Consider the following 27,003-nt stretch of genomic DNA (forward strand, 5'->3'; position numbering starts at 1 on the left):
GAGGACATGATAGCCCCCATCCCTGCCCCCTAAAAGAAAACCCTCTAGTTCTCATCCTTTATTTTGCTAAATTAGAATTTTCAAACTTTATTTGCTCTATGGTTCATGTTGTCAGTGGCTCCATCTCTTAAATATGGAAGGTTTTGCTTTTCCTTACAAGGAAGAAAAGCCTTTTTTTATCTGCTAGGTTGACTCCAAATCCTTCTCAGAACTTGCTGCTGAGCTGTCTCTTGTCTGTGACACAGACAAGAGACAGGTCCCTACACATTTGTTGAACTGATATAGCCTCTTTACATTTTTATTTTCCTGCTTATACTTAGCAATTTGTTGAGTCATCCAGCCCTGCACTGCCAGGAAGGTCAAATGATACTCCATTTTTTTTTTTCATCTAGTTAGGGCAGCTCATCATGTCTGACTGAAATTCAGAATAATATTAAAAGTGTTGACTGTCCTTTGTTCTGCAAGAATACCTTTTATGACTTGGGGTCTAAATAGTTGTCAATGTTGATAATGTCTAGTCCCTTCTGAAACTGACGGATGATGCCAGGTGATAGCCACTGGCTGAAAACAATCAGGATGGAAAAAGGATTTGAGAGAGACATTCTTGATATGGTGTGATTTAGGAGATGATCATAGGATAAAATATACTCTTGTCAATTACATTACTCTACATCACAGATGAAGTCAGATTTGGGCCTTCTGAAGGCCTGAAATGTTTGTTGTAAGACATTTATCTCTAACTTTCTTTTGATGAGCTGCCTATAAATCCAGCTTAATTTCATTTGCAAAAGAAACCTGACAACAGCTTTTCTAAATAAAGACAAAAGGGATCCCAAAGCCAAAGCATGCTAAGTGTTTGCTTTGGATGAGTGTAGGGAGTCTGTTTTTTCAGCCAGTGTGTGTTTACCTGACAGTTTTCTGATAAGTAGTGTGGTACCAAAGCCCCACTTTGTGACAGTGCTAACACCATCTGCCAGGTGCAGATAGCTTGTTGAAAAATGCTGTCGTCAGCACTGAAGTGCTGATGGAAAGTTATTGCTTCAGTAACCACTAACATGCTCATATTCTGTCTAATTGGTTGCTGCCACTAAAACCTATTATTAAGGAAAAAAATAGCACAGGTCATTTTTCTTTATCATAATAAATTTTAGGCTACCTTGCAGTGCCACTGTTTATTTATTGCTTTCTGCTTCCTGCCAATTTTACTTATCTACACTCTAGAGTGAACTTTATTACCTTCCTACAATTGGTCTTGGTACCTGATTTGATGACAAATGCTCATAGAAATTTTCATTAGGCCTTGACATAGTGAAATACCTGTTAAGGATATTCTCTTTTCCAGGAACAGTGGGCCAGTCGGCCTCCTGAGGTAGGGGTACAGTGCAATCATTTGAGTTATCTTTATTTGGTTTCAACTGTTACAACTGTATTTGTACTAGATGAAAACCAGGACACATAGTTTAAAAAAAAAAATTTATACAGAAAAATTTGGATTATCAAGGAACTGCATAAAAATGCATTTCCTTAAGGGTAAAATATACTATGCAGGTTGCACAGCTATGCATGCCCCAGAGATTCTCTGATGGTGTCTTAGTAAAACAGAGAGTCTTCATAGTTTTTCATTGTAGCATTGAGCTACTTAAGAAACACATGTGAAGAACTTCAAGTGTTTAGAATGGATGAGAACATAATGTCATATAACTGAAGCCAGAATCCGTTTTCACTTGCATCAGTGTAATGTGGACTAAAGCTATTTTGACTTCAAAATGCTGTACTGGAGATTATGGTTTGGCTTCTTATTTTTTTGGCAGGATTTACCTTTCTTCTGCAGGATGTTCTGTCTTGCTTTAATGAAAGCTAGGATGTCAGCATCAGCCTGGCTGTCTCCAGTCAGAGGAATAGATGTACTTGAACTTGGTGGGGTCCTGAAATAAGAAAGTATGCTTGTGGACTCAAGTGAGTAAGAAGGTTAATTTTTCTGTCTCCTCTTTTTTACACCATAAAGGATTTTATACTTTAGATGCACTGTTAGATGTGGCACAGTTTAGCAGAGAATTGATCTCAGGACTTCTTAATGGTCTTATGTAGATTCTTATGATTAGTCACTATCTCCTTAGTGTGGGAAGGCTACTTGCTTATCAGCTATAGACCTCTCACAAAGGGTTAAAAATATTGCAGTGCTGACAATTCCTAAATGGAAAAACTTAATGTAGTGAGTTGACCAAGGAAATGATGGATATGACTATGCCATGTGTTTTCTTGCTTCAGGCTGCTATATATCTGAACAGATCAATAGAATTTTTGCCTGCTGTGGGGGAATTAAGTTTTCATACATACACAGAAGTAAACAATCACATGGTACTCAGGACATCTGAGAGACGCAAATCCTTTGTGCTGCTGAATCTCCAGTCCCAGCTGAACTGACGTACCTATGCTGTTAAATCATTGACTTATGAGTGTTTTTGACAGATCCTCTGGTGGTGTAAGATGAAGAAATCCAATGAAGCTGTTCTAATCAGCTGAGAAAGCTAAGAATTTCCACCTGCATCTTTAAACTTATTTAAAGATTGAGCACTAATTGGGAGATGAGAAATACAGTGACAAAAAATTAGAATACAGAAGGACAAGGGGAACTGAAGGGAAAAGCTTTTTTTGCATATCATACCCATACCTCTATAGTTATTTTCACTGTTCCTTACTGACTGTAGCAGTAGGTGATTTGTATGACTGACATACGCAACAGTGTAATATCCTTGTCTTTGTGCTACTAATTAAGTTCTCAGTTGCTGAATCAGTGAACCAAAATGGAAATCCAAAGAAGAAATTACTCTGAACTTAAAACTATTTTTATGTAGTTTACAAGGTAATTGCAGAACCAATAAGGGACTATTCTTGATTGATTTTTCATTTACTTAGCAACAATACAAAAAATAAAACCCCACAGTATATTGAGAAGCTACTCTCTAAATTCCATTTTAGTTTCTATTTTTCTTCAGCTTTTCTTAACTCCAAATGCAATTTAAACATTAGGTTTCAGGGGATGAAATTTTCCATGATTTTTTCTCTGCTCCAGAAATGGATAATTTTGGAAAGTGAAAGAGAAAAACCCTTGTGCTTTCTTCTTACTAACACAGTCGGAAAAACAGTAACTTGATCATATTTTCCTAAGGGCACTGATAGCCAGAACTGTTGAGCACAATAAGAATATAGCTTCTGGAAGTAGAGTGATATGGCAGTCATTTGGCATGCTTCAGTGAGAGAAAAGATTTGGCATAATGTTTCAGTGGAAGAAAAGAATGTGGAAATAAACACACTAGAAAAAAATAGAGAGGCTCAAAACCCTAGTAGTTTCTGTTAATCTGATAAGCTAATTTTCACAAAGCAGTACCTCTTTTGTGAAATGACATGTGACATTTGCCAAGCTTCAAACTGTTGCCATTTTATTTTAAAAGAATAATTTGTGGGAGGGAGGTTAAAAATACTTGAAAGACAAAATCACAAGTATGAAAAAAATCTCTGTCTAGTTCCTGCATTCTACAATTCTTCAATACATACACTCTGATTTCTATTATTTTCAGATGTTTTTATTTACTCTTTCAGATTCCCTTTTTCTGAGAAGGCTGGGAGGGCACAATCATGAATATCCATAAGTTTATAGAGAAAAAGCTTCAAGCCAAACACGAAACCACCTTTGTAATACTGATGATGCAGCAGATTGGTGTAAAGCTATGTGGCAGCCTCCAGTTGGTTTGGAACTTGGAGGAAAATCTGCAATTTGTAAAATGTTTTATTTATATATTTCAAGGAGACTGTTTTTAAATAGACCGATGGGGGATTGTGAAGGCATTATATTATTTTGTATTTGGCACTTTCCTTTGAGTAGCAAAGGTATAGTTCTTACCTTGTTTTTAAATTTGGGCTACCAAAAGTGACTGAATTGTTTTTCACAGATGGATCTTCATTAGGGCTGTCTCTACTGGTGTCTGAAAAACTGAATGGGAAATGAAGGAAAATGAGGAATATAAAGAAAAGAGTATGACACTTGTGCAGGCAATATTAATACATACACTAACTACAAAGAAGATGTTTTTCAAGATTTTAAAAATCTATATAAAATACTTGTTTAGTGAAAGAAGATTTTCAGCTTAATCCATATGATGATTATGTTTATGTAGAGAATGTGGCTACAAAAGAATGACAAATACCTTCACAAAAAATATACTTTAAGTATTTGCATTCTAAGCCAGACTCATAAAGCACTTTCATATATCCCATGTACAGTTTGTAATGGTATATTTAGTTCTTAAACTGAGTATTAGCCAAGTGAGGCCCTGGCTCATTTTCTATTATTTCTTTAGTCAGGCAATATTGTCATCAAAATTAGTGAGAAACTGGGTAAAAACTCAGTGAGGACTTTGGGATGGGGCTTGTTGATGATAGCCAAATATATTGCAAACAGCTGCTGTGCATTCCTGCCTCTGCAGATATCATTATCAAGGAAGCTCACTGTTAGGGAGGCAGTTTTCCACCACTGGATATCTAGGGATTCTCTGCTTTTCCTGAGGGTTGCATATACTGCCAGATCTGGTGCCAATCTTAAGAGTGGAAAAAGTAAATTACTCAATGTAAGGATTTTTCCAGTAGATGGCAGGATTGGCAAGTTCTTGCTTTTCTAACTCTGCAGTAGTTTGTTCATTGTTGGCTGATGAGTTGATGTTTCTGGCAGAGAACTTGAAAAGGGAAAGAAATTTATTACTAAAATTTTACTGTATTACACTGTGCCAGGTTCAGTTTTGCAGAAGATATTGTGCCCAGGAGTATAAGTAATTTTCAGCTGAACAGCTCCAGGTTTGCTGAATGATTCTCTTTAACTCCTCAAGTCCCACACCATTCACACCTGCCTAATTCAACTAAAGCAATATCTTATTTAATGTCAATAATATTCTGTACTTTATTGCATCTACATATTACAAGAGCTAGAAAGGATGTGTGATGTTATTACCTACTATGTGGTTTAACAATATCTGGGAACCTCATATCGTCATTCTGCTTTAGGATTTCCTGAATGATTTTTCCACCGATTTGGCAGTACTTAAAAACAAAGTGATTTAGTGTTTTAAATTCAGTTTTCTAAAAGGCCTCTGTGTCTGTGCCCTGAGATACTGAGGCATCCAAGTCACATAACCGCAGTTTAATAAATTGCTACACATCAACTGAACCATAGCAACCATCCCTGACTCTATTCTTAGCCTACAACAAACTTAAAGTAATGTGACTTAATGTGATTCTTTTTCACTGCTTTCTTTTTATTAAAATAAGCATCTTTGCTTTATCTTTGCCATGCACAAAATGCATAATTTTACAAATACTGTGAGTCAGCAGAAGTATTTTATTTTAAAGTTGCAGTAGTTTATATATGTTAACTACTTTTTTTCCATTGAAATTAAAAAAAACAACCAAAAATTGTTAAATCCCCATTTGAAAGGGGATTTAAATTTAGACTGATTAAAAAAAAACCCTATATACCACAGGTGTGGCATGGTTAGAACTCTAGGGATGTCACTTTCTAGTACATTCCTGGACCCAAGGACAATATGGCAAAACTTGCCTTAGGGTGCTCTGGGAGCACCCACAGAAAGCAATATTAAAAAACACACTTAGACTGAGTCAAATGATGCCCAAAATCAGGAAATTAACATTACTGTGCTTAGAGATGCACCTTTATCTCCTTTCCTGCACCTATGGAGTTGCAAGCAGACATTTTTATTGTGGGATGCAAACTGTTCTCCTGCAAGTTAAGGAAATTTATAAAGAAGCTTATAACTATTTTTTGAAATTACTCAAAGTTCTGCTTCCATGTAAGAGGTTAACAATTAATGTACTAATCTAACAAAGGAGTCCATCAGGTTGGCACAACTGAAATCCATCTCTTATATCCTAGATGTTTCTCTAATTCCTAGGCTAGAGGGATGGGCTGTATGGTGATAATTTGCATCCTTCATACTGAAGCTCTGATACTGACATTGCAAGATAAGTTGAATCATAAGGGGACAAAAGAATGTAATTTTGCTGTGCAGTGGTTTGCGTGTTCAGATGCAACTTGTTCCTAGCCTGTTCTTAGAAGTCAGGACACTCTTTATTCATCTGAGTCTTAGATGCTGTTCTAGTAATGCAAAAAAAAAGGAGAAATGTTCTAGTGATGCTTTAGATTTAATGGAAAACAATTATGCTATCATGGGGTGGAGGTAATGATACCTATCTCTGTGTGACCAGCATGAAGCTCAGGATGCTCCTACAAAGTCAAATAAAACCATGCCTGACACACTTTAGTGTGATGAAAGTCTTCTTCAAGCAAGGGGTTAATCTAGAGATCTCTAGAGGTGCCATTCAACATTACTCTAATGTGCAAACAGGCATTCCTGGATCACATTTTGGATTTGGGTGGACATACAAGGTATGTAAGTCCCGTGTCTGTCTGTCACCTAAGCTTTAACCTCTGACATTATTCAGCTTGTTTTGACAGTGTATAATTCCCATTTTCATTCTCAATCTATCTGATTTTTCCTTGAGTTGAATTTAAGAAATCCCAAAGACTGTTTCCTGAAAACTTCAGTAAAATTTCTACTTTTTCTGGAGATTGAAGATAGTCTGTCAACTTTATGTGTCTGTTTGTTTTTATAACCTAGTACCTGATGTTTCACCCAGTGGATAACTTTCTTTTCTGGGGGGCTGGGTGGGGAGAGAATCCTCTATTAAGGGTACATTTCTTAGTCAGGCATGGGGCAGGGGTCACAGAGATGTACAGGGGTTGCAGCAGCATTTCCCTTGCTGCAGGAAACCAAGGACCAGAGACAACTGATCCACGGACTGATCAGCTACATCAAGTACACAGGGTAGAAGAGCTGCAGAGATGATTCATGTCATGGTATGAGTGCTTAATTTGCCAGCTGAAAAATAATGGAAAATCTGGTAGATTAAAATGGAAATTCAAAATTTGAAGGTGTGCAACCTCTGTAATGTTAAGAAAACCTCAGCTGCACTTGTCCAGTTATCTGAGTTTTGGACATGAGTGGAACAGATGTTCAGTATACAGACAGGAAAGATTCAAGCTGCCTAAAGCTGAGCATTTTAGTAGTTGGTTACAAAATTAAATTTGGCCTAACTTGCAAATTCATAAATAAATTGTTCCAGTTGTTACCAAAGAATGTGAAAACCTTTGAAATGTCACTAATTGATGATGTTCTTCCCAGATTATGTTTTTACCATTATGTAACACTGCAGGAAATTGGCAGGAATAAAAAATTATTAGACAGAAAATGCTGTAAAATATGTAAATATTGACCTTGCTTCACACAACATTAATATAGGTGGTAACTGTTGCAATCCAGGAAAATAATTGTTAAAAAAAAATCTGATGCTCAGAGTCATCAGACAACATGAAGATTTATTTGAAAATGGCTCCAAGGGAATTTAAAGTGCCAGGAAGATTCTGAATAAGAAACAGAACAGCTGAGGAGTCTGAGGTTGAACATACTGAGGGGCTTGCTGAACAGGACAAATGAGATGCAATAAAAGGAAATGAGTGAGGTTAAGAAAGATTAGACTGAGATAAAAAGTAATGCATTCCTTCTAAGAGGAGAAAAAAAAGATCCAAAAATTTTATAAGATTTTAATAACTATCTAACATTTATATGATTCAAAGGGAATGCAAGAACCATTCAACACTACTGAAACAAAATGTTCAGTGAGAAAAGCAATTTGAATAGACAAGGATGTGATAAATTCCTTAAATGAAAGCCATTGTGGGAGGGATTATATGAGGAAGAACAAAAGGCTGTGCTTGAATCCTGAATGTGTGGAGCACATATGGAGTGCTGAGCCCGACATGCATTTTCAGACTTCTTGCAGACTTGACAGGAATCCATTAAGAGACATAAACATATGTACAGTGTGAGTTGCAGGTAGCACCACAGCTTTCAGACCTCACTGACTGAGGCAGAAATGGTCACTATTCAACTCTTTTATTAACATAAACTCATTTTGACACTTTAACAATTCAGCCATTTTTTCAACTGGATAAAGAGACATTATTTGGCCATGAATCAAGTGCCTTTTAGGTGTGTGTATCCTTCTCAAGCCTCAAAAGGATTACCAGTCTCCCTTCTTTGTTATTTTAGTTATAAATTAACTTAGTATAAAATTTGAGTCTTCTCAAGGCTTAATTTTGTCTGGAAACGTGACTAAGGTGTGTCAAAAAATAACAATGCACACAAGTCATACACCAGAAGGTGATCAAAAGACTTTGCTCAAACACACAAAGATTAGGAACACACCTGTGTCTTTTGCATGCTGAGTTATATAAATTATTATTTCTAGCTTGAAGATTGTGTTTACATCCCTTCCCATTCAGGAGTTTGTCTGAATGGTTTTACTGCATACTTACTCTGTCAATAGCAGTCTTACAATTTAGCCTGCTTAGTTTTAGATCTTATACTTACTGAACACACCTGTTAACTGAATTCCATCTTGGAAGCAGGTTTTATTTACACCACATTATATCAAACATAATTTATGTCAGCTTTTGCTTTGGTGGCTGGTTATTCTGCTGGGTGAAGATAGAAATATCATTCCAAAGAAAAAGATGGTTGATTTTTATACAAGTAGAAAAAGTAGAAAAAAAGAGCCATTTGTGTCTCAGGAAAAGAAGTGCCTGTAGCCTGGATTCATTCTACTCAGTTATGGGAAGTGTTAAGTAAAGTTGCTGTGACAACTGGGGCCAAAGAAATACTTGGGAAATAAATATTCTAGTATTTTATTCTTTTAAAGTCTGAAATTTTAAACCATTACTCTAAAATGTTATTGACTCGGGTAGGGGAAAAAGTAAATTTTCATGCACAGTGGGAGGTTAAGCCTGTAGCTCCTGCCTCAGAAAAAGCAGAAACAGTGTTTCTATTTATATATACATGCCACTGGAACAATACCTGAGTAAAATATGTTTAAACAGCCTAACATAAAATAAGATCCCTTTTCCAGTACCATAGGAAGGAAAGAGTGCTTGACTTTTAAAGATTATTGCAAGAATATTGATAGAGATGGGAAAATAAAGCTACATTCATCCCAATTCCCTCTACAATTTTAGTTCCAGAAGATAAATATTCTTTGTCTGTGATATTTATGCAAGGATCATCCAGTCAGCCTCAGTCAATATGCACATTACTCAGACACAGAGAAACTGTTCACTGTAAAGAATATCTGCTTTTTGCAGGGAATCATGTGGGGCAGTACAGGACTCCGTAGTAAGCTTGGCAGCTGAAAGCAACCATGCACCTTTCCCCATTCTAGTCAAAATGCCAGATAGACTTTCCTTAGACTTGTCCTCCAGTAATAAACATGAACAGTAAGGACATTTGATAGAAAAGCTTAAAACACATAAAGAAATCAGTTATGCAATTTTGTTTCTGAGCCAGGGTAGGGAAAGAAGGATTCACCACTGCTGGAGGCAAGTTCCCCATTGCACTAGAAAGTGCCTGGGCATTACCATATGCTCTTTTTAGTTCAAGATTTTAAATTAGAATGCAAGAGGTATTGCTCTCCTGAGCAATGCATCAGCACACCAACTGAAATTTGTTGTTCCCAAGATCAGTGGGGCAGAAAGGTTGTGCAAGAGGTGCTTGGTTCAAAGGACAGTGCAGAGAGTGACAGTCATGGATTGCTTGAGCTAATTTGGCTGAATTTGTGCTAAGCTAGACCAAAAATGCTCTCATGCTCTGTTCCATGAGCTTTTCTCTGGGACAAGTGACCTTCAGCCTGAGACCAGAAATAAACAGCATAAATTAGGCCTAAAACCATTTGCAAAGTGATTAATGCCTAAGTCTTGAGAGGACACAGAATAAGAACCAAAGCAAAGTAGAGAAGACTGGACTTGGTTTGAGAGATCTGAAAATGTCTTCCCAGAAAACTTTAGAGGACTATGCCTATTATTTTCTATACTGATTATGGTGCATTTACTACAGATACATGAGAGTGCTAAATAAAACTTAGAAGTTATTTTTACAGTTTTAAGAAAACAGGAAAACATAATTTATGCAGATTACTGTCATAAAAATGTAGGTAAAGCCACTCATCAGAGAAATGTTAATTGCATAACAAGGAAGAGAGAGAGGCAGAAAAAGAGAGCAAGAGAAAGGTGGTGAGGGAAAGAGGAAGAGGGAGGGAGAAAGGAAGAAAGAAGGGGAGAGAACACCTCCATTTATTGTCCTTGAATAATATGGAAACCTTCACAGTCAGGCATGTGGTTTCTTGCACACTACTTTCCCTGATGGTTATGAAAAACCTATTACTGCAAATTTAAATTAGAGGTTTTGAAATCAGAGGTGACTGTTGATGAACCAACCAAGATAATTACATTTTTCTCCTGTAGATGACACATCACCATCTTACAATATCAAATATAATATCATTGTGGAATAATATGCTGCATAAATGTAGTACATTTTTCAGGGGCAAATCTATCTAGGATATATATGAAATAATTTTAAAATCTCTTTTGGTTTGAAGTCCCCTACATACATCCCAAAGGAGATATAGTCTCCTCATATACAAAACTGACTGCTAACATGCTTACCCTTCTTAGCTGTTGTGGGACCCCTAGAGAAAAGTTTCCAAGGTTCCAAGAAAAACGTCCTACCTTCAATAGGACATCCAAATAACTGAATGATACCATTTCATACTCTACACAATTGTTTCTGTTGTAACTGAAAATGCAGTATTTCAGTGTGATATTTGCAAAAGCGTTCTAGACAACTTCATTTTCATTAAAAGTACATTTTTTCTCATGTAAGGAAGGAAGAGAAAATAAACAATTTACCTGATAGGTGATAGGTGCTGTGAGGATCTGATAAACTGTGGATAAACAGTGACAGTATTTGGGGAGGCAACAATCTCTGGCTTTTCCTGCTGAGTTTAGATTGAAAAACAAAATTATGAGGCTAGAATTTTTTAAAGTGCTTCATATGGGCCTATAAATTTCAGTAATAACAAGGTAAGCAATGACTCATTCAGAAAACATAAAGCCTGAATCACACAGTATTTTCTCCACTTGCACAAACACTTCTGAACAAAGAGGAAAGTATTTAGGATTGGTTCAAGTATTTTTAAGCTCAAGTTACAGGTTTTTAATATGTAACAGCATATATTCACTGATTTCAGTTTCTTAGGGAGCTCAGATGTATAGATAGGTCAAGATCTAAGAAATCAATCCCAATTATGTTTTCCAGTTTTCTAATCTTCTACTGATGAATCATGAGAGGTTGAATTGGGGAACTCTCCTTTTAAGGGATGGAGAAAAATGTGCTGGTGTGTACTCAAGAATATTGCTTGCAGTGCTTTGAAAAGTCTAAATATTTAGACAGGAGGGTGACTAAAATGTCATCCTCTTTGACACCAATATAGTTAGGGATTTTAACTGGAAAAGTATTTGGTTATGCTAACTTGCAGTTAAGCTGCTTAGGTGGCAGTATATGGATAACTAAGTTCCCTATGTTAAATTCTGGATTTACTTTAGGCTGTTTTCTTAAAAATACAGTTTAAATTTATACTTATGACAATTAAGCAAAATATAAGTTAAAACTTTCTTTGTTTATAACAACTTTCCCTCAAGGAGTAAAGCTTCTCTTCCAGTTAATAATAAATGTTACGGGATGGACTGCACTCAGCATTCTTTTTCATGAGGCTACTGTACATTTGATGACTGAACTTTGCAGTGAGTTGCTGTGTCACTACTTGCAAGTTGTTAAAAAAGTGTCAGAGGGGGAGTGCAAGAAAGCTAGGTTGTTTCAGTAGAGTGTAGTTTTCAGACTGATTGTGTTGTGGACTTCTGGACTACACTGGTTAAAATGACAGGTCCTTAGTTCATTTTTATACAAGTCATTGCATTACAGCACTCTGTGCTTAAAAACTGTTGGACTTCAGCTAGAGAGTGAGGAAAAAAACTGTGCTGGGAGCTGATGACTCTCTAGGAGCCTAGGGAAGCTGAAAAGTTACTGGAGTCTTTACAAGTAAAGGAAACTAAAATAGCTGCAAAAAATGCTGATGAAATCATAGTTTTGCTATCAGTAAAAAAGATTGTTTTTTGCAATCTGATAATATTATTTCAGAGTTGTTGGCATTTTGGGCCCATACCTCCCTACTAATCAAATCGTTCGGGACAACATCAAAAATAAAATAAAGCAGGAAAAATGGGTTTGTTTGATTTTTTTTAGCTTCACACAAGTATAATTCACATTATCTATGTCCAATTTACATTGGCATAAGTACAGGTGAACCAGACCATGAATTCCATCCTTCACACTCCTTTCCATCTAGTCAATTAACTACTTCTTTAAGAAATTATTTAAGATGTTATATTTACATGATAATGGAAGAAATACAAAATTATTTCATACCTGTAATTTTTTTGCCTCTTCAGACCACCAGACTTCAAAGTCTTTTTGCAGCTTCATCTTCACTTTTTCCATAAGAAGCTGCAGGTGCTCAATCTCTACCTTCAGTCCTTTGAAACGACTGTACACTGTTTTATAGCTAATATAAGAAGAAAAAAGTGTATTACAGATTTTCCAATGTATAGCTGAACAAAAGTTAATCCTACCTAGAACTGCTAGAGATTTAAACTATAAAATAATGTATAATAATGAGAGATACAAAGGACACAGACAGATAGTAAAAGGAAACATCTCATATGTTATAAAAGCTTCACAGGACATTAAGTGCAAGAAACTTATTCCACAAACCTTTTATTTCATAAAGAAGTTAGTGAAATTCAAGTAGGATCAACATTGATTAACATTTAAAATATGGGTTCAATCAACTATGAAAATGATTTCTTTTGAATCTCAACATGTTACCATTAATAAATAACTGGTACCTTGGATTCAGATAGGAGCCGAGACTGGTTTCCCTGTCAGATTGAACCTTCATTACTCTCTTGGCTATTAGACATTTGGAGATTTGCCAGGAGTATGAAAGAGCCAGAAGTTTCCTCAGAGATTGTGAATACCAAAAGCTAGCAAAATACTTAATACTGATATACTTGTATCTTTTTTTTTTTATCCTCCTGGCAAGGATTGGTTAACCAATGTGTAGTCTGTGTTTTATTTACACTTAGTGAGTCCTGTGTAAGCTAAAGGTTTTCTTTAGGTCAAGAAAGGCAGGACTTTTCTGAATCAACCCAAAAGGCTCACAATCATTTGGATTCAAACAACACGTTGCAAACACTAATCCTCAGGGAGGACATTAAGCTGTTTTTATTTATTTTTAACCTTTAGCTCAAGCATAAATTTTCCTCTCTCATCTACTGTGGCATCTGACAGACAAACCAACAGCATATACACAAATTTAGAACCATTAGTGAACCACAAAGCTGATATTTTTAAAATGTCAGAGAAAACCCTGAGGGTAGCTGTGTGTGCAGAATTGTAATTGGAATACACTATCAGAAAAATTTATCTTCTGAAGGATGGTAGAAATCTGAGGCAGAAATAGTACCTTTTTTTTTCTTCTTCAATTTGCATTCGAAGATTCTCTTCTACTGGATCAAATGTTAGTTCTTCAGAAGGATTTGAAACAGCTATAGGGTAAATGATCAGATTTAAGCAATGACTATATGGTGTCCAAAGAAGCAACTTCTAATTAGAATAAAAACTAGCTTTCAAGAGGCAGTTAACGAAATTGGGGTGATCAACCATTTCAGTCTTCTGCAAATGCTTCTTCAAATTCCCTATGTAGGCCTTACTTAGTAGAGGACATAGTCAATAATTAGTGATTTGAATAAAATTGCTAATTTTATTTTAGATTTTATCATCATTAAAGATTGGAATATTAATTTTAGATATAAATAAAAGCAAGTTAAACATTCATATTTGGCATAAAACACTATCAAATGTGTTCAACCACTTTTTGCAATGGTTTTGGCAACAAAAACAAGACCAGAAGCTGTTGCAAAAAGAAGAGACAGCAGAGCTCTTGAAAGAGAGATTAACTTTGGAAAGCAATAAATTAGTATAAATAAGGAAAATTTCCTGAAACTATGTAAGAAAATTTTCAAGGTAAAGGCTAACTAGGGAAATACCTTAAGAATAGCCTAAGTTAGCCTAAGAAAGCAGCTTAAGATTTCCCTATCCTGTAACAGAGGTAGTTAACATGCAATACACAATGTGCTTATTCTGAGAGACTGTGAAACAGTCTTTCCATCATGGTTTATACATACAGCGGTGAAAGGAAATGTAAAGTTACCTACTAATGTTACAACAGTTTCTGTTTCTGGGATGAATGAAAAGAGTTTTACGTTCCCAAGAAAATATGTTTGACCTTTTTAACTCAAAAAAAAATTACAAAAAACCAAAAGATTTTTTGTACAATACATGCAAGTTTCCACCCCAACTCTTATTTCTGCCAGGAAAATAAATCCTTTGTCAGTCTGTCACAAGGCCTGAGGAGTGCACCCTCTCTTCAAGGAGAGGAATTCTGTCTGAACAAGAGGGCAGCACTGACCCCTCTCTGCCTGTCAGCACACCAGCTGAAACCATTAATCTTTGTAGTAGCACCCTATAGCTTAATACAGATGATGTTGAAAAGCACTTTATTTCATTACTCAGCTGAAGCATGTTAATACAGACAGTCAAGGTGGACAAAGCCCATGCACAAGTCTCATGTCATACATTGAAAGTTCTTGCTGCATGTGATTACAAAGAAGGATAGGGTGACTACATTTGTGGTGGGGAGAGTACCCTTTAAAGATAAAAATATCAACTGCTTGAAATGTTAAAGGGAACAAACCAGACAGGAGGCAGAGGAGATGACACAACAGTGACATTGTATAACAAGTTATAGCTGAACATGACAGATAATAAAAAAGTCATCATAACTGCTCCAGAACCTTTAAGGAAAGGAGCAAACCTTTCCACAATTACAAGGGATGAGGATTTTCTGATTTCTCACACATCATCCCCAAGAGAAGGCATAATGTGGGAAAGCACAGCTACAGATGGAACTTGTGGGGAGACACTCATTACAGAGCTCCTGAGGCTTCATGCTTTTCTGATCTTCATGAACACACAGCAGCCAGGCTTGAGGGAAACGTGCTCTTGTGGAACAAACTGAAATGATTTAGGGAGTTACTGGCTCTCAAGTGAGCCATGCTCACAGACCATGTGAGAATCTTTATTATGTTTCCATGAATATTCCAGCCAGACCTAGTGAGCCAATTTCAGGTTAAAGGGGACTCTCCTGAGCACGCTGAAGTGCATTTGTCCTATTTGCACAATCTGTGACCGTGTCTGAGTTCAGGAGGCAGCAGTTCTACCCCTTATAATGAAGGGAAATAACACAGGGTGGAAGAGAGGAGCATCTTAAAATGTTAATGCTGTTTCTGAAGTGAGCACTTCCCTACATGAAAACATCACCAAATTCTGATAGTTATTACAGAGTGATACAAGCCAGAGTATAGCTTTCCTTCCTTGGTTTATTAGGACATCTAGTACTTGGAAAAATATTTTTGTATTAGCTCTGAAAGGTCAGCCAAACTTAGGCAAAATTTTGTCACTTGTATATAAAAACAGCAAAATAATGGTTTTCTTTCTGCTGATTACATGCTGCAGATGGGATTATTTGGTTGCATGTTACCTTCGGAAATAATAATAAAGCCTTTTGTATGGGATGAAAACCTTTATCATAAACAGGGTGCAGCATCCTCACCCACGAATACAAGTCTGCCCATTATCACTACCTGGTTATGAAAGGCAGAAGCACAGCTGTAGACAAGGTGAGCAGCAGAGTTTTGTGAATGGAAAGAGATGAGTATACTGCAGGCTGTTGTGGCCCCAGCAGCAGAAATAACATCAGATAAATGGCTAAAACTTACAAATCCCTGTGCACGTCACTGACCTTGGGTCACAAAAGAAGAGATCTGATCACAGTCTCAGGTGAAGTCCAGCAGTAAGTCAAGTCCAGGGCATGCCTGCCAAGGCACTGCTTTGTAAGTTCCCCAGCATTTTTTTCCCAAGCTGTTGCAATGTCCATTTCAGTTTCTTGTCATGTCTGCTCATTGCAGCAATATGTTTGTGAACTGAATAACATTCCGCTCTAAAACCCAGACCTTTGAAATATACCTACTGTAATATATACAAAGGATCATGGCTCTTTCCTAATGTTCCAAGCAAAAAGACATCTACATAATTTCAACACTTATGTTTCCTGCTACTTCTGCCTTCTTCTCCTCATTCTCTGCTACTTCTGTTCTCCCCTCTCCTCCTCTTTAGCTTTCCGGATGAATCCCTGCACTGGCCTCTTTCTGCCCCATGGCTTCTGCTGCCTCACACCCCTCTCCTCTTACCAGTTAAGGCAGTTTCAGCTACAGCTGAAGAAAGGAAGCTAAGGCAGAGGTTACTGGCTCACTGTATCTCATATCTAATGCTAGCATTCTTCAGTACATAGGCTCAGTCATTTAAAAATAATGGTGGAGGGACACTGAATAGACCGTAAAACATAAAAAGCATATTATTTACTCACAAATTCAATTTAGACACCTAAGAAAAAATTACTTTGGCTACAGCTTTTTTTTTCCTCTAAAGAGTTTATTTTTATTGCATATACCTGTCTTCCCATGCAGAAACAGAAAATATATATTAACCACACATATACCAAGTACATGGAGATTATGAAGCACTGAAAAATCATGACAGCAGCTTTGCCCACATACATGAAAAAATTTGCAATACATTAAAAGAGGTAGTAGAGGTGCTACTGCTAAAATATTAATAGATATAATTTCAGTAATTGCACAGAACACAAAGTGGTATCTACTTTGTTCAGTCAGGATTGACTTTTAATTCATTGATTGACAGTTTGTCATATGAAATTCAGCTGTACAGTTTAGCTCTATGCTTTTAGTGCATCAGCTGAGAAGTTTTCATTCAGTTGGAGTGTATTATCACATGCACTTTTCATGCCCCAGTGACTTCTCCTGGGCAACGAATGCAGTTGCTGCAATTTAATCCTGGATAATGCAGCCCCAGGTTTCAGGGGTGCAGGGAGGTATGACATGCATTCTTAGGAAAACATTGGCTCTGTGTATACTAGGAGCTTCTGTTGGCATCCAGTTCTGTACAACAGAACTATTTTGGCAGCAGTTAGCAACATACTGATAAGGAGTATTAGTTTCTTTACATTAACTTAACTGCACAGAGAGCTGAGTGACAAAAATCATGAATCCTATGTTGTGATGCCTTTTTTAAGAATACTGAGTCCTACAATGTAAAGAGGAGACTGACAGTGCCACATTGGGTAGGGAAATAGCTGGCAAATTTGATGCTTACTTTAAGGTTAACTGGTTTTGCTTCACCTGTTTTTGCTTCATCTTCATATACAACCCACCATTTGGTGAAGTGAGCACAGGATATAACTGATACCAGCTGCCTGCATAGAGATGAAGGTGAGCTCTGCATGAGTTGACAGTTCATATGACAAAGGTTTGTCATTTTTGGTGTTTTTTTTTCTCATAAAGAGGATTTTAAGAGGCATTTTAAGATATAATTATTTTATTCTAATGAAATGGCCAGTTTTGGAGTACAGGAAGTAGTAAATTTTACAACACATTCCACATAATCAAATCACACAGTACCAGAGAGAAATTGTACCACCTGCTAACAGGATCACTATTTCAAAGCTGTGTAGAAAGCATGGATGAAACACACTATTTCTAGAATGATACCAAGTGTTATCACCATAGTTTACTGCAAACTGGCAACAACCTGAAATACTCTGGCAGATTCTTGTCTACAGTCAGAAAATTTTGCAAGAAACTCTCCGTGACCCTGAACTTTGTACTCTCTGGGGTGCTCATATATTTCTCAACCTGAGTGTATCCTGGAAGTCAAACTCCTAGGGATTTATTGTCTTGTGCCTCAAATAACATTGTGTCTTGCCCTCCAGCTGTACTTTTGCAGTCAAATATTTTCACTTTTTTCACTGGATAGTCTTGTGTTTATGTACTTAAATTTATAGTCACTTGAAGTAACCAAATTTAGAATTGACATTAGTATCCCATTAATATATTTACTGCATTATTTATCAGCTTTGCAGCTTTTGGCAAACTCAAGCATTAGTGCTTTCAAAATGGAACATATGTTGTAAGTTGACTTTTTTTTAAAGGAATACCCATCTATCATTATTCAGGATCATCTTACAAGTAATTCTCCTCTTTTTCTTTATATTTCCCCAGAGCCATGTCAGCCTATGTTTGTCACTGGGCACCATGTGTGTACCTTATACAAAAGCAAAGATAAGTAGGGACAATGTAACTCAGGAGAAGATGAAAATATACTAATGTCTGGATGAGTTTATATTGTGGGTTTAGAGCAATTTACATAACCCTCATGTAATAGATTCTTAAAATTTTCAGCCAGTTTGTCATAGAATACACTGAAACACGCTGCTCTAGTTTCAGCATTTTACAACTTAACGGATGTGCAGGGGATTGAGGATGTATATTTTGTTGATTTTGATTTTGATCACTGAATTTACTAAAAGGGTCCATTGGTATGCTGTTTTTTTTGTTTGTTTTTGTTGGTTTTTTTTGGTAACATTGCATTGCTTATTGTTTTACTGGCTTAATACTCGCTCAAACTAACTTGCAATGTACACCTGGCAAGCAGAGCTATTTTTCCCATCTCAGTGAGCTGTTTTTCCTAAATACAGTCACACTTCAATTCCCTCAAGTTTCTTCTTTGAAACTAGTAATCTATATTTTTCTTCCTGAAAATATATGGCATACAAAACAGGACGTGTTACCTTCATGTCAGCTATACTTAAGCCATGCAAGCTTCTGAAACCATCATGGCTAAAAATTCCCTGTTGCTTTCCAAATATACAATTAAACTGGGGGAATAAAAAGCAACAAAGCAGCTTCAAATTTAATATGTTCCATACATGCCAGTTAATCTAGTGAAACAGTAACATAGCTGGGTCTTAGCCAGGAACCCCCTACTAACTCAGATTCTTGCACACACTTAATCAATACCTCTGCTAATTTGATTACATGTGATTCCTCTTGCATCATTTATCTTGTTCATAATAGTAGATAAAATCATACCTGATCTGTTTGAATGATCTTTCTCTGCCTCCCAAGAAGGGGTGTAATTTGTCATCCATGAGCTTTGAAGTTTTGTAAACATTCATTTCTACAAAATGCAAGAGCTTTCATGGAAAAAAAATCTCTTTTCTAAGATTTGTCATGAGACATTAGGAATACCCCACCATCCAGACTGCAGTTCAATATGCACTACAACTTTTGTAAAGTAATGCTTAGTCAAGAGAAGGATTTGACTGAGAATAATATAGGAAACTTTCCTAAGAGTAAGACATACCTAAAGGTGCAGTCACAATGATTGTCACAGATTACTGTACATGAACAACACATACAGGCACAGGCAGCAAAGTCTGCATTTGCAGATCACATTTAGGAATGCAATAGCATTTAGGAATGCAATAGCAACTGTGGGATTAATTCAATAGGCCTAGTGTTTTCTAAAAATAAGGTGTGTTTTACCTGCATTCTGCATAGAACTGTCTATAGTCATAGAACTGTACTGTGGTTGTCAGTACAAATGCTCGTGACAATGCACAGAAACATTTGTTCAGGACTGTACACTAAATTTATAGCAATGTCATTTGAAAGAATATTAAGGAAAAATAAGCACACATGCTTATCCTTAACTGCATCTGTTTCAGCTGTGTGTAGGTAGAGATGGGCCATGAAACTGATGTTTAACTTCAAGTTAGACAATAAATGAGTTTTTGTCCTTGATTCAAGAAGTGAATTCTAACCAAACAAATCTATATGGCTGTACAAGTCTGAACAACTTTGATCTTTCTGCTATTTTATCTGCAAGAGAGCAGAGACATGGAAAACACAAAGGAAAGATATCATTATTGGTGAAATCAATCTATTATGAACATGAGGTTGCACTATAAATTATTTAGTTTAACTCTTGGCTCAAATAAAACAAGAGGCTGAAGTTCCTCTATCATGAATCTGATTTTTTTTTCCTATGCAAATAGCAGAGAGATGTGCTAAGACTCCACCTCAGTCAAGTGTAGAATAAAGACAAAAATACTACAGAAAGTTTAGTTTCCACTCTCCCACCTGGCTACTCCACCGATCCTCTAAAAGAGTTTCCTAAATGCATTTTTAGATGTTGGTATGATGCATGAATTTTCCAGAAAATTTCTGAAACCACAACTACAGGATTTAATGTCATCAGGAATGTCATTCTTTAAGATTCATTTTGATGTTCAGTGTTCTGGCATGCATATTACATTAGGGCCATGTGCAATCTGGGCAGTTGTAGGGACCAGATTATGGTTTTGGGACCCCCTATCCCTACTGGCCACACTCATGTCCCACATGGAGTGCCATGCTTTTGATATGTCTCCCATGCACATACCTGCTGGCTGCAGAACAGCTGGGCTGTCTGTGCTGTGCTACCAGATCAAGAAGGTACAAGAAATGCAGAGGTATTTAGGGAGTTCTCAGAACTCAGTTCTTTCCTATGATCTGTGAAGGAAAGGACACTGGGCTTGATGTTCTGGTAGCTGCTGGCTGAATTACACTGTAGTGTATACTGAGAAGAGACAATCATGACATACCAGAAGCAATTACAACTTAACCACAAGATTCTTATCTGGAGAAGTTGTATCCAACCTCTGCACATTTGTGGGATATAATTAGATGCTTGTTCTAAGTAATTATTTATTTTGATCTCAAATATGCAAACATTTTTTTCAGCAAAGAAGGAATGAATTAATTTTCTTTAGCTATTTCAGCAGAAAAAAAAATGGCAAAAGTTTTTAACCAGACCTGCAGGTTTTTCTGAAATGTTGGATATCATGCTTGCGATACTATTTCGTTGTTCACCCCTTGTTCTGTCATTTACATAATCAGCTAGATAGAAATTTCTACTCTAGGTCGGACCCTGAAAAACTCACAGAAATACAGACGTGAAAGAGCTCCATTTGTTGTTTACAGTTCATTAGATTACAGAATTTTTTTATTACAAAGAGCTTTTATGGAGGAAACCTTGACAGAAACAGAACTAGTCAGGGTGCCCACACCCTGGACACACCCACTGGACATGGCCAGAAGAAAGAAGCCTACAGCACTTTAAATTGTGTATTATTCTTAGTTAATTTTTTTTTATCAGCTTTTTAGAGCCAAAAGAGAGACGTACTCAAAGATATACTGAAGATAAGCAAGCAAGCTTAGGCCTAGAATCTATAGTCTGTGTGCATAGAACCAGATTTATTTTTTCTTCACTCCACCTCAAGTCCTGTTTTAGAGTAATTGAATCTTTCTGGTTGAAAGGGACGTTGGAAACCTGTCTGGTTCAAAATGCTCAAGGTTTGGTGAAAACTGAACCAGATTATGTTCAGACATACTGTGAAAACTCCATGAACAGAGATCCTGCAAATTTCTTTGACTTTTTCAATGTCTAACTACCCTCACAGAATCTTAAAATCTTAATAGACCAAACTAGAGAATTGAAAGTTTCATCTCCAGATTCTGTCTTGTTAGACACCAGAAGGAGCTTCTAAATGATAATACAACTCTCACTGAACTTTTCATTATTTCAGAAGAAATACTTACTACAAGAAAGCTTACAGAGACCACAAGCTGTTCCAACAACAGTGAAATGCCAAAGTCAATGTCAAAAAGCTGAGCACTGGATAGCTGTGCTACAAGTTCGTAGCTCCTAATAAAAATATCACTTGATCCAAAAATGTCTTTGCTCTTTTCTGAGCTCTGATCTCTGGATTTGAATAGGTCACATTGGAAATTTAATAGGAACACAAAAATAATCTCTGAATTTTCCCTGTTCAGGAGGACATATTTGCAAAGACTTCCAGTAAAAAATTCTCTTTCTTGAAGACAAACTGAAAGAGAAGACTCATGCCTGCCTCTAGAATTTAACCTTGGACGTAGTAAATCCTGCTAAAAAAAGTAACAGAAAAAATACAGCAAAAAATAAAACTACAAAACACCCTAGAAGGACTGGAGGAAAACCTGTGGAAAGAAAGGTGTGTGAGATTGAGGCCTGAAGGGACAGGTAGAAAAAGTGTCTTCTTATCAGAACACACTCCTACAGTTTTAAACTTAGTTCCTATGTAATACTGGGAAAACCCCAAACACATTTCCTAAGAAGAAACCTCAAGTGCTGTGGTAAGGGCATCAGTGCAGCATTGTAGCTGCTGCTTTTTTGGCTGATTGTGGCTTTCTTCCTGACTGTGAACATCTTTACAGAAGAACTTGGTAGATACAAAAAAACTCCAAACCCTTCAAGAGCTTATAGCTTGAGCCATAAACTATGCTGATTTGAAGCACAAAATAGCATGCAAAACCAAGAGAGTAAGTTTGTTACAGTGTGTAGGCTCACAGTTACCAAAGGATATAGTCTTAACAACTGGTAATGTCCAAACCACTGCTTATATATATTTCCAAAATTAATTGTCCCGAACTGCTGTAAGCATTTGATTAAAAATTACTTTGGTAAATATTTCTAAAATTACCTAATATATTACAATAATTGTACAAAGCAAATTCAAAAGTATCTGTATCTTCGGCAGAGTAAAACTTGTTAATAAAGGCATAGAGGTACTGGTTTTGAATTTTCATCCAGTTGTGCTATTGGTATCTTTGTCTTAGCAACAATGAAAAATCAACGTCCCTTTTAATAAGCACAATATTACCAGTTTTCTGTCACTCATAATTTCTATTTCCTTTGAAATAGACTAAAGAAATTAAACTCATCCCTAAAGAAAATGGCCTCGATGCCACTAGAGGTCACTCTAGGAATAAAAATCAGTGTGCTGCAAGCACAAGAACTACAAAACCACCGCTGCTGTTTGACATTTCAAGTGCAAATGTACAGAAGAACATAATACACAGAAAGATTGTGACTCAAAATTGTGAATTCCTAAGAGAAATCTTTCTCTTATTCTGAGGCTATTGTAAACTGATTACACTGCTCTCTAGCATATTTTAGCACTTGGATACCTGGTAGTACGGGGGACATTGCCTTATCTCTTTCAAAAAAACCCCCCCCCCCCAAAAAAAAAACAAAAAAAAACCCACAAAAACCCAAAACCCCCAAAACCTCAAAAACCCAACCAAGCAAAAAACCAAACCACCACTCTCCTTGAAATTATGGACTTCAAATTATTTCTCTAAAGTGCTTTATTTAGCCCATACAAAAGATATCATTTTTCATCACCAAGAATGATGGTCTTAAAACAGGCCATGTATTATTCTCTGTGGACTATGCTGGATTTGTGTGGGAAAACACAAACTGCCAGTTTCCTCAGCTTCTGTCATTTTGTGATTGAAAACACTTGTGTCTCTTCATTTCATGGCATTAGTACAGATCAAGACTCTTCTGCTTCATATGCAAAAAGTTAAATGTCATCTCAGTTACAAAATGCAAAGCAGTGAAAGAAACCAAGATCATTTTATTTAAATATGGATTTATTTAAAGAACAGATTAACTCTGATGTAAACCAGCAGTTTGGAAGTGCTATGTGCTTTCCATTCACACAGATCATAGCAGATGAGTTCAAGACAGTCATAATTATTGGACTAATTAATGTTATATATGTCTAGAAGATGCTGCAATGGTTGCAGAGAGGACTACCACATACTTTCTGAACATACCTTATATACAGAGCAGGTACAAACCATGGTGGACCAGCATTTCTAGTGGCATGAGCCACATTGGAATGGTTCAATGACTGGTTGGACGGAACTTTGAGCACTAATATAGTGAAAAATGTCCCTCCTCATGGCTGGAGGATTAAACATCCTTTCCAACCCAAATCATTCTGTGATTCTGGGATCTGACACTGGATGACTAGGAACAGCTGTTCCCCTTTGTAACTCTTCTGATATGCAGAAATTTGTCAGACAACACATTTGCTTCTCAGTGTCAGGTATGTGGTAGTGGCAACGTCAAAGGATTGGAGGAATCATTGCTTGAAATCCTTTCCTAAGACTGGCTGGAATACTCCTGCAGGAGTACCCTGATGCATTCATTATACATCACTGTCTGTCCTCTGTGCTGATCGTGTTCATTCACTTCTAGACAAGGAAAGGTGAGTAAGCAGAATGAAACATGCTATGAAGAAACACACATCAAGGAATGAAAAAGGGCATGGACTGATACTAACATCTTTAGAACAGACATCTAGCTTTGAAAATGTAGGAAAAGATGGTACAGATAAAGCTGTAAAGGGGAGAAAGTTAAGCAGGAATTTCTCTATATTTGCTTAAAACCAAATATGTGTTAAAAATCCAAATATAAAAAAAAAACATGTCAAAATCTTTGCTCGCAGGCATTTGCCACACCAAATCAAATGCTGGTATGCATTTTCAGGGATTGAAACATATCTGTTGTTTCTGACTCACCTCGTCATTTATTTTTTATGAGGAATTAGTTTTTCAAGGGAATTTTGCTTAAAAAAACCCTGGGGAACAGCCCTTTTAATAACATGAGAAATACAGAATCTTATTTCTAAAATTGAAGTCACAAAACAAGGGGTTTTTTTTATTGGCTTGGTTGAAGTTTTTAATAAAATATTGATAAAACTTAATATTGAAATCTGTACAAGAGATGCAAATTCCTTACAAAGACCCATGTGTCCTTTTCTTTTTCCATTTCAAGTAGCTTTATAAAGACAACACAGTTGGACAGCAATTTGCTCCTAACAAACCTCCTCAGAAGCAAAAAGGTTTTGCCATCAGGCTCTGCATTTTACAGAAATACTACTTTAACGCATCATAAGATAATGCTTCACTAGAATCAAATAAAACACCAGCTTTTCTTCTAAAACACTGCAAACCCCAGGGAAAGCTTTTCTTTCCATTCCTTTCTCCCATCTTTTCCACCCTGAAGCATGTTTGTGACCCAGTGTTCTTGCTGTCAATACTTAGGCAGTGTGCACATTATTTCATTTTAAATACTCCTGAAGTGCAGTTAGGCATGCAAAAGGAGCTTTAAATCCCACCTAAAAATGCAGTTAAGTGACTTACTCTGAAAGGTTTCCATAAAGATAACTAAAATTATTTATTTCCATAATAAGATATATTTGCAGATAATAAAGATGAAAGGCACACTGAGACGAATCCTTGCAAATTTACATAAAATATTCAATGTTTCTGGTAGTGTACTGACAAACTTTGAACATCCCTTATCTCTGATACCACCCATCCTCTTAGTGTTTTAAAATAGATACCTAAGAGCAATGGGTTGAGTAGTGGTGTTTTCCTTCAAAAAGAAATCCACATCTTAAGCACAGCCATAAGGGAAACAGATCTACACTCTTTCAAATCAAACTAGAATAGTTACTTGAAGAGTTTTAACCATAAAATGCTTTAAGTTAAGAGGAATAAAAAATAGGCAGCTGGAAGATGTTACTTAACTTGGTTTCTAGTTGAAACAATGGTGTGTTTTATTTCATATTGGGATTTCAACAGACCCTTAATTAGACTTTTGACCACACATTTAAAAATATCATGATTTTAAAAAATCTTGATGACATTCTGATCATCAAGAAGGTCCTGGGAGACTTGGCACCTGTTACTCTTTGAAAAATCATTCATCCAGGAAGGCAGGTAGGCAAATAATATTCACCAACTGACAGAATAAATATTAAGCTTAAATATCCAGAGTATTTAAAATAATAATGTAAATACTGGAAAATACTTTGTGCAGTTCAGATTTAGTGAAAATAAGCAGACAGCAATGCTCAAAACAAAATGGCAAAAACACAAAGGTTGCCTGCAATGAGGTGAAATACTAATAGAATATTCACACTGTGAATGTATAGCTGGTAAAGTTACTGCTATGGCATTTCCTAAGGACATGAAAAATTATACCTACCTATGTTATGAAAAACAGCTTAGTTATTGAAAACAGCATTTGAAACACAATTTTTCTATGTAGTAAAAAAAGTCAGTGTACAAGGCCAGATATTATAATTCAGACTGAAACACACATTCAGAATATATTAGTTCACTTTTCAAAATATTGAATAAGGAATTCTCATAAACAGCACTGCTATGATTCATCTTGATGTAACTTGCAAGAGTGTTAAAAAAAATTACTAAATAGATGGTATTCAAACCTGGAGTGAATTAAAGAAAAAAATCCAAGTTATTCTGAAGATAGCACCTTTAAACTGAACTTCAGAGGAGGGTAGGAGAGGTCAGGGAAGGGGAGGAGTTGGACAGGACTCCCAGCAATCATCTAGTCCACTTCAGCACTGACCAAAAGTGGGAGCATATTACTATTAAACCAGGGTGCTCAAATACTTTTAAAACAGTTAGTATGGTATGGGTATGGGACATTGATCACATGTCAAGGAAGCCTGTTCTTGGTAAAGCATCTTTTCCTAATATCACATCTGAACCTCCCCTGATGCAGCTTTGAACCTTTCACATGTGTCCTGTCACTGAATAACAGGAAGGAAGAGATCAGCAATTTCTTCCATTTCCCTTCTCATCCTCATAAAAATCAACTGAGTTTGATTCCTGGGCTTTATTGACAGACAAAATTTTTTTAGTGCTGATTTTTAAATCATAATAAAAATGATAAAGGTGTGAAACAATGACATCATCACCAAAGCTTGAGATGCATAGGTATATTAGAAACAGAAGCAGTTTTGTTATTCTGAAGTAACTTACTCACCTGACTTTTGGAAGAAAAGATAGTCCCCAAATTTTCCTCTCTCTTATTAAGAGATAAATGTTCTCTATGTTATGTATACATAGAAACACACATATCAGCTGCAATCTGGTCCAAGTGAGCTCCATCTTTTACGTGAAGTAGGTCCATGAAGGTACATTTTGGGATTCTTCTGTGGATCTAAATGAGATCTAAACTGATTGCCCCAGTGGTTTTC

General features: G+C 36.4%; 1 protein-coding gene across 5 annotated transcripts in view; it reads right to left on the bottom strand.

Moving 5' to 3' along the window:
* KIF6 (kinesin family member 6) overlaps positions 1-27,003 on the bottom strand; it is a 158,435-nt gene that overhangs the window by 2,349 nt on the left and 129,083 nt on the right. For 4 of the 5 annotated variants that reach the window (XM_039697903.1, XM_039697902.1, XM_039697900.1 and 1 more), the window contains 5 exons: positions 13,543-13,624; positions 12,444-12,579; positions 10,868-10,956; positions 3,902-3,991; positions 1,819-1,925 (listed from right to left, as the gene is read on the bottom strand). In XM_039697903.1, coding sequence (XP_039553837.1) covers positions 1,819-1,925; positions 3,902-3,991; positions 10,868-10,956; positions 12,444-12,579; positions 13,543-13,624 — 504 coding nt within the window. The remainder of the gene's footprint in view (positions 1-1,818; positions 1,926-3,901; positions 3,992-10,867; positions 10,957-12,443; positions 12,580-13,542; positions 13,625-27,003) is intronic. The other variant, XM_039697904.1, reaches the window with a different exon arrangement.

The sequence above is a fragment of the Passer montanus genome, unplaced genomic scaffold, assembly GCF_014805655.1.
Source record: "Passer montanus isolate IOZ18808 unplaced genomic scaffold, ASM1480565v1 scaffold12, whole genome shotgun sequence".
NCBI lineage: Eukaryota > Metazoa > Chordata > Aves > Passeriformes > Passeridae > Passer > Passer montanus.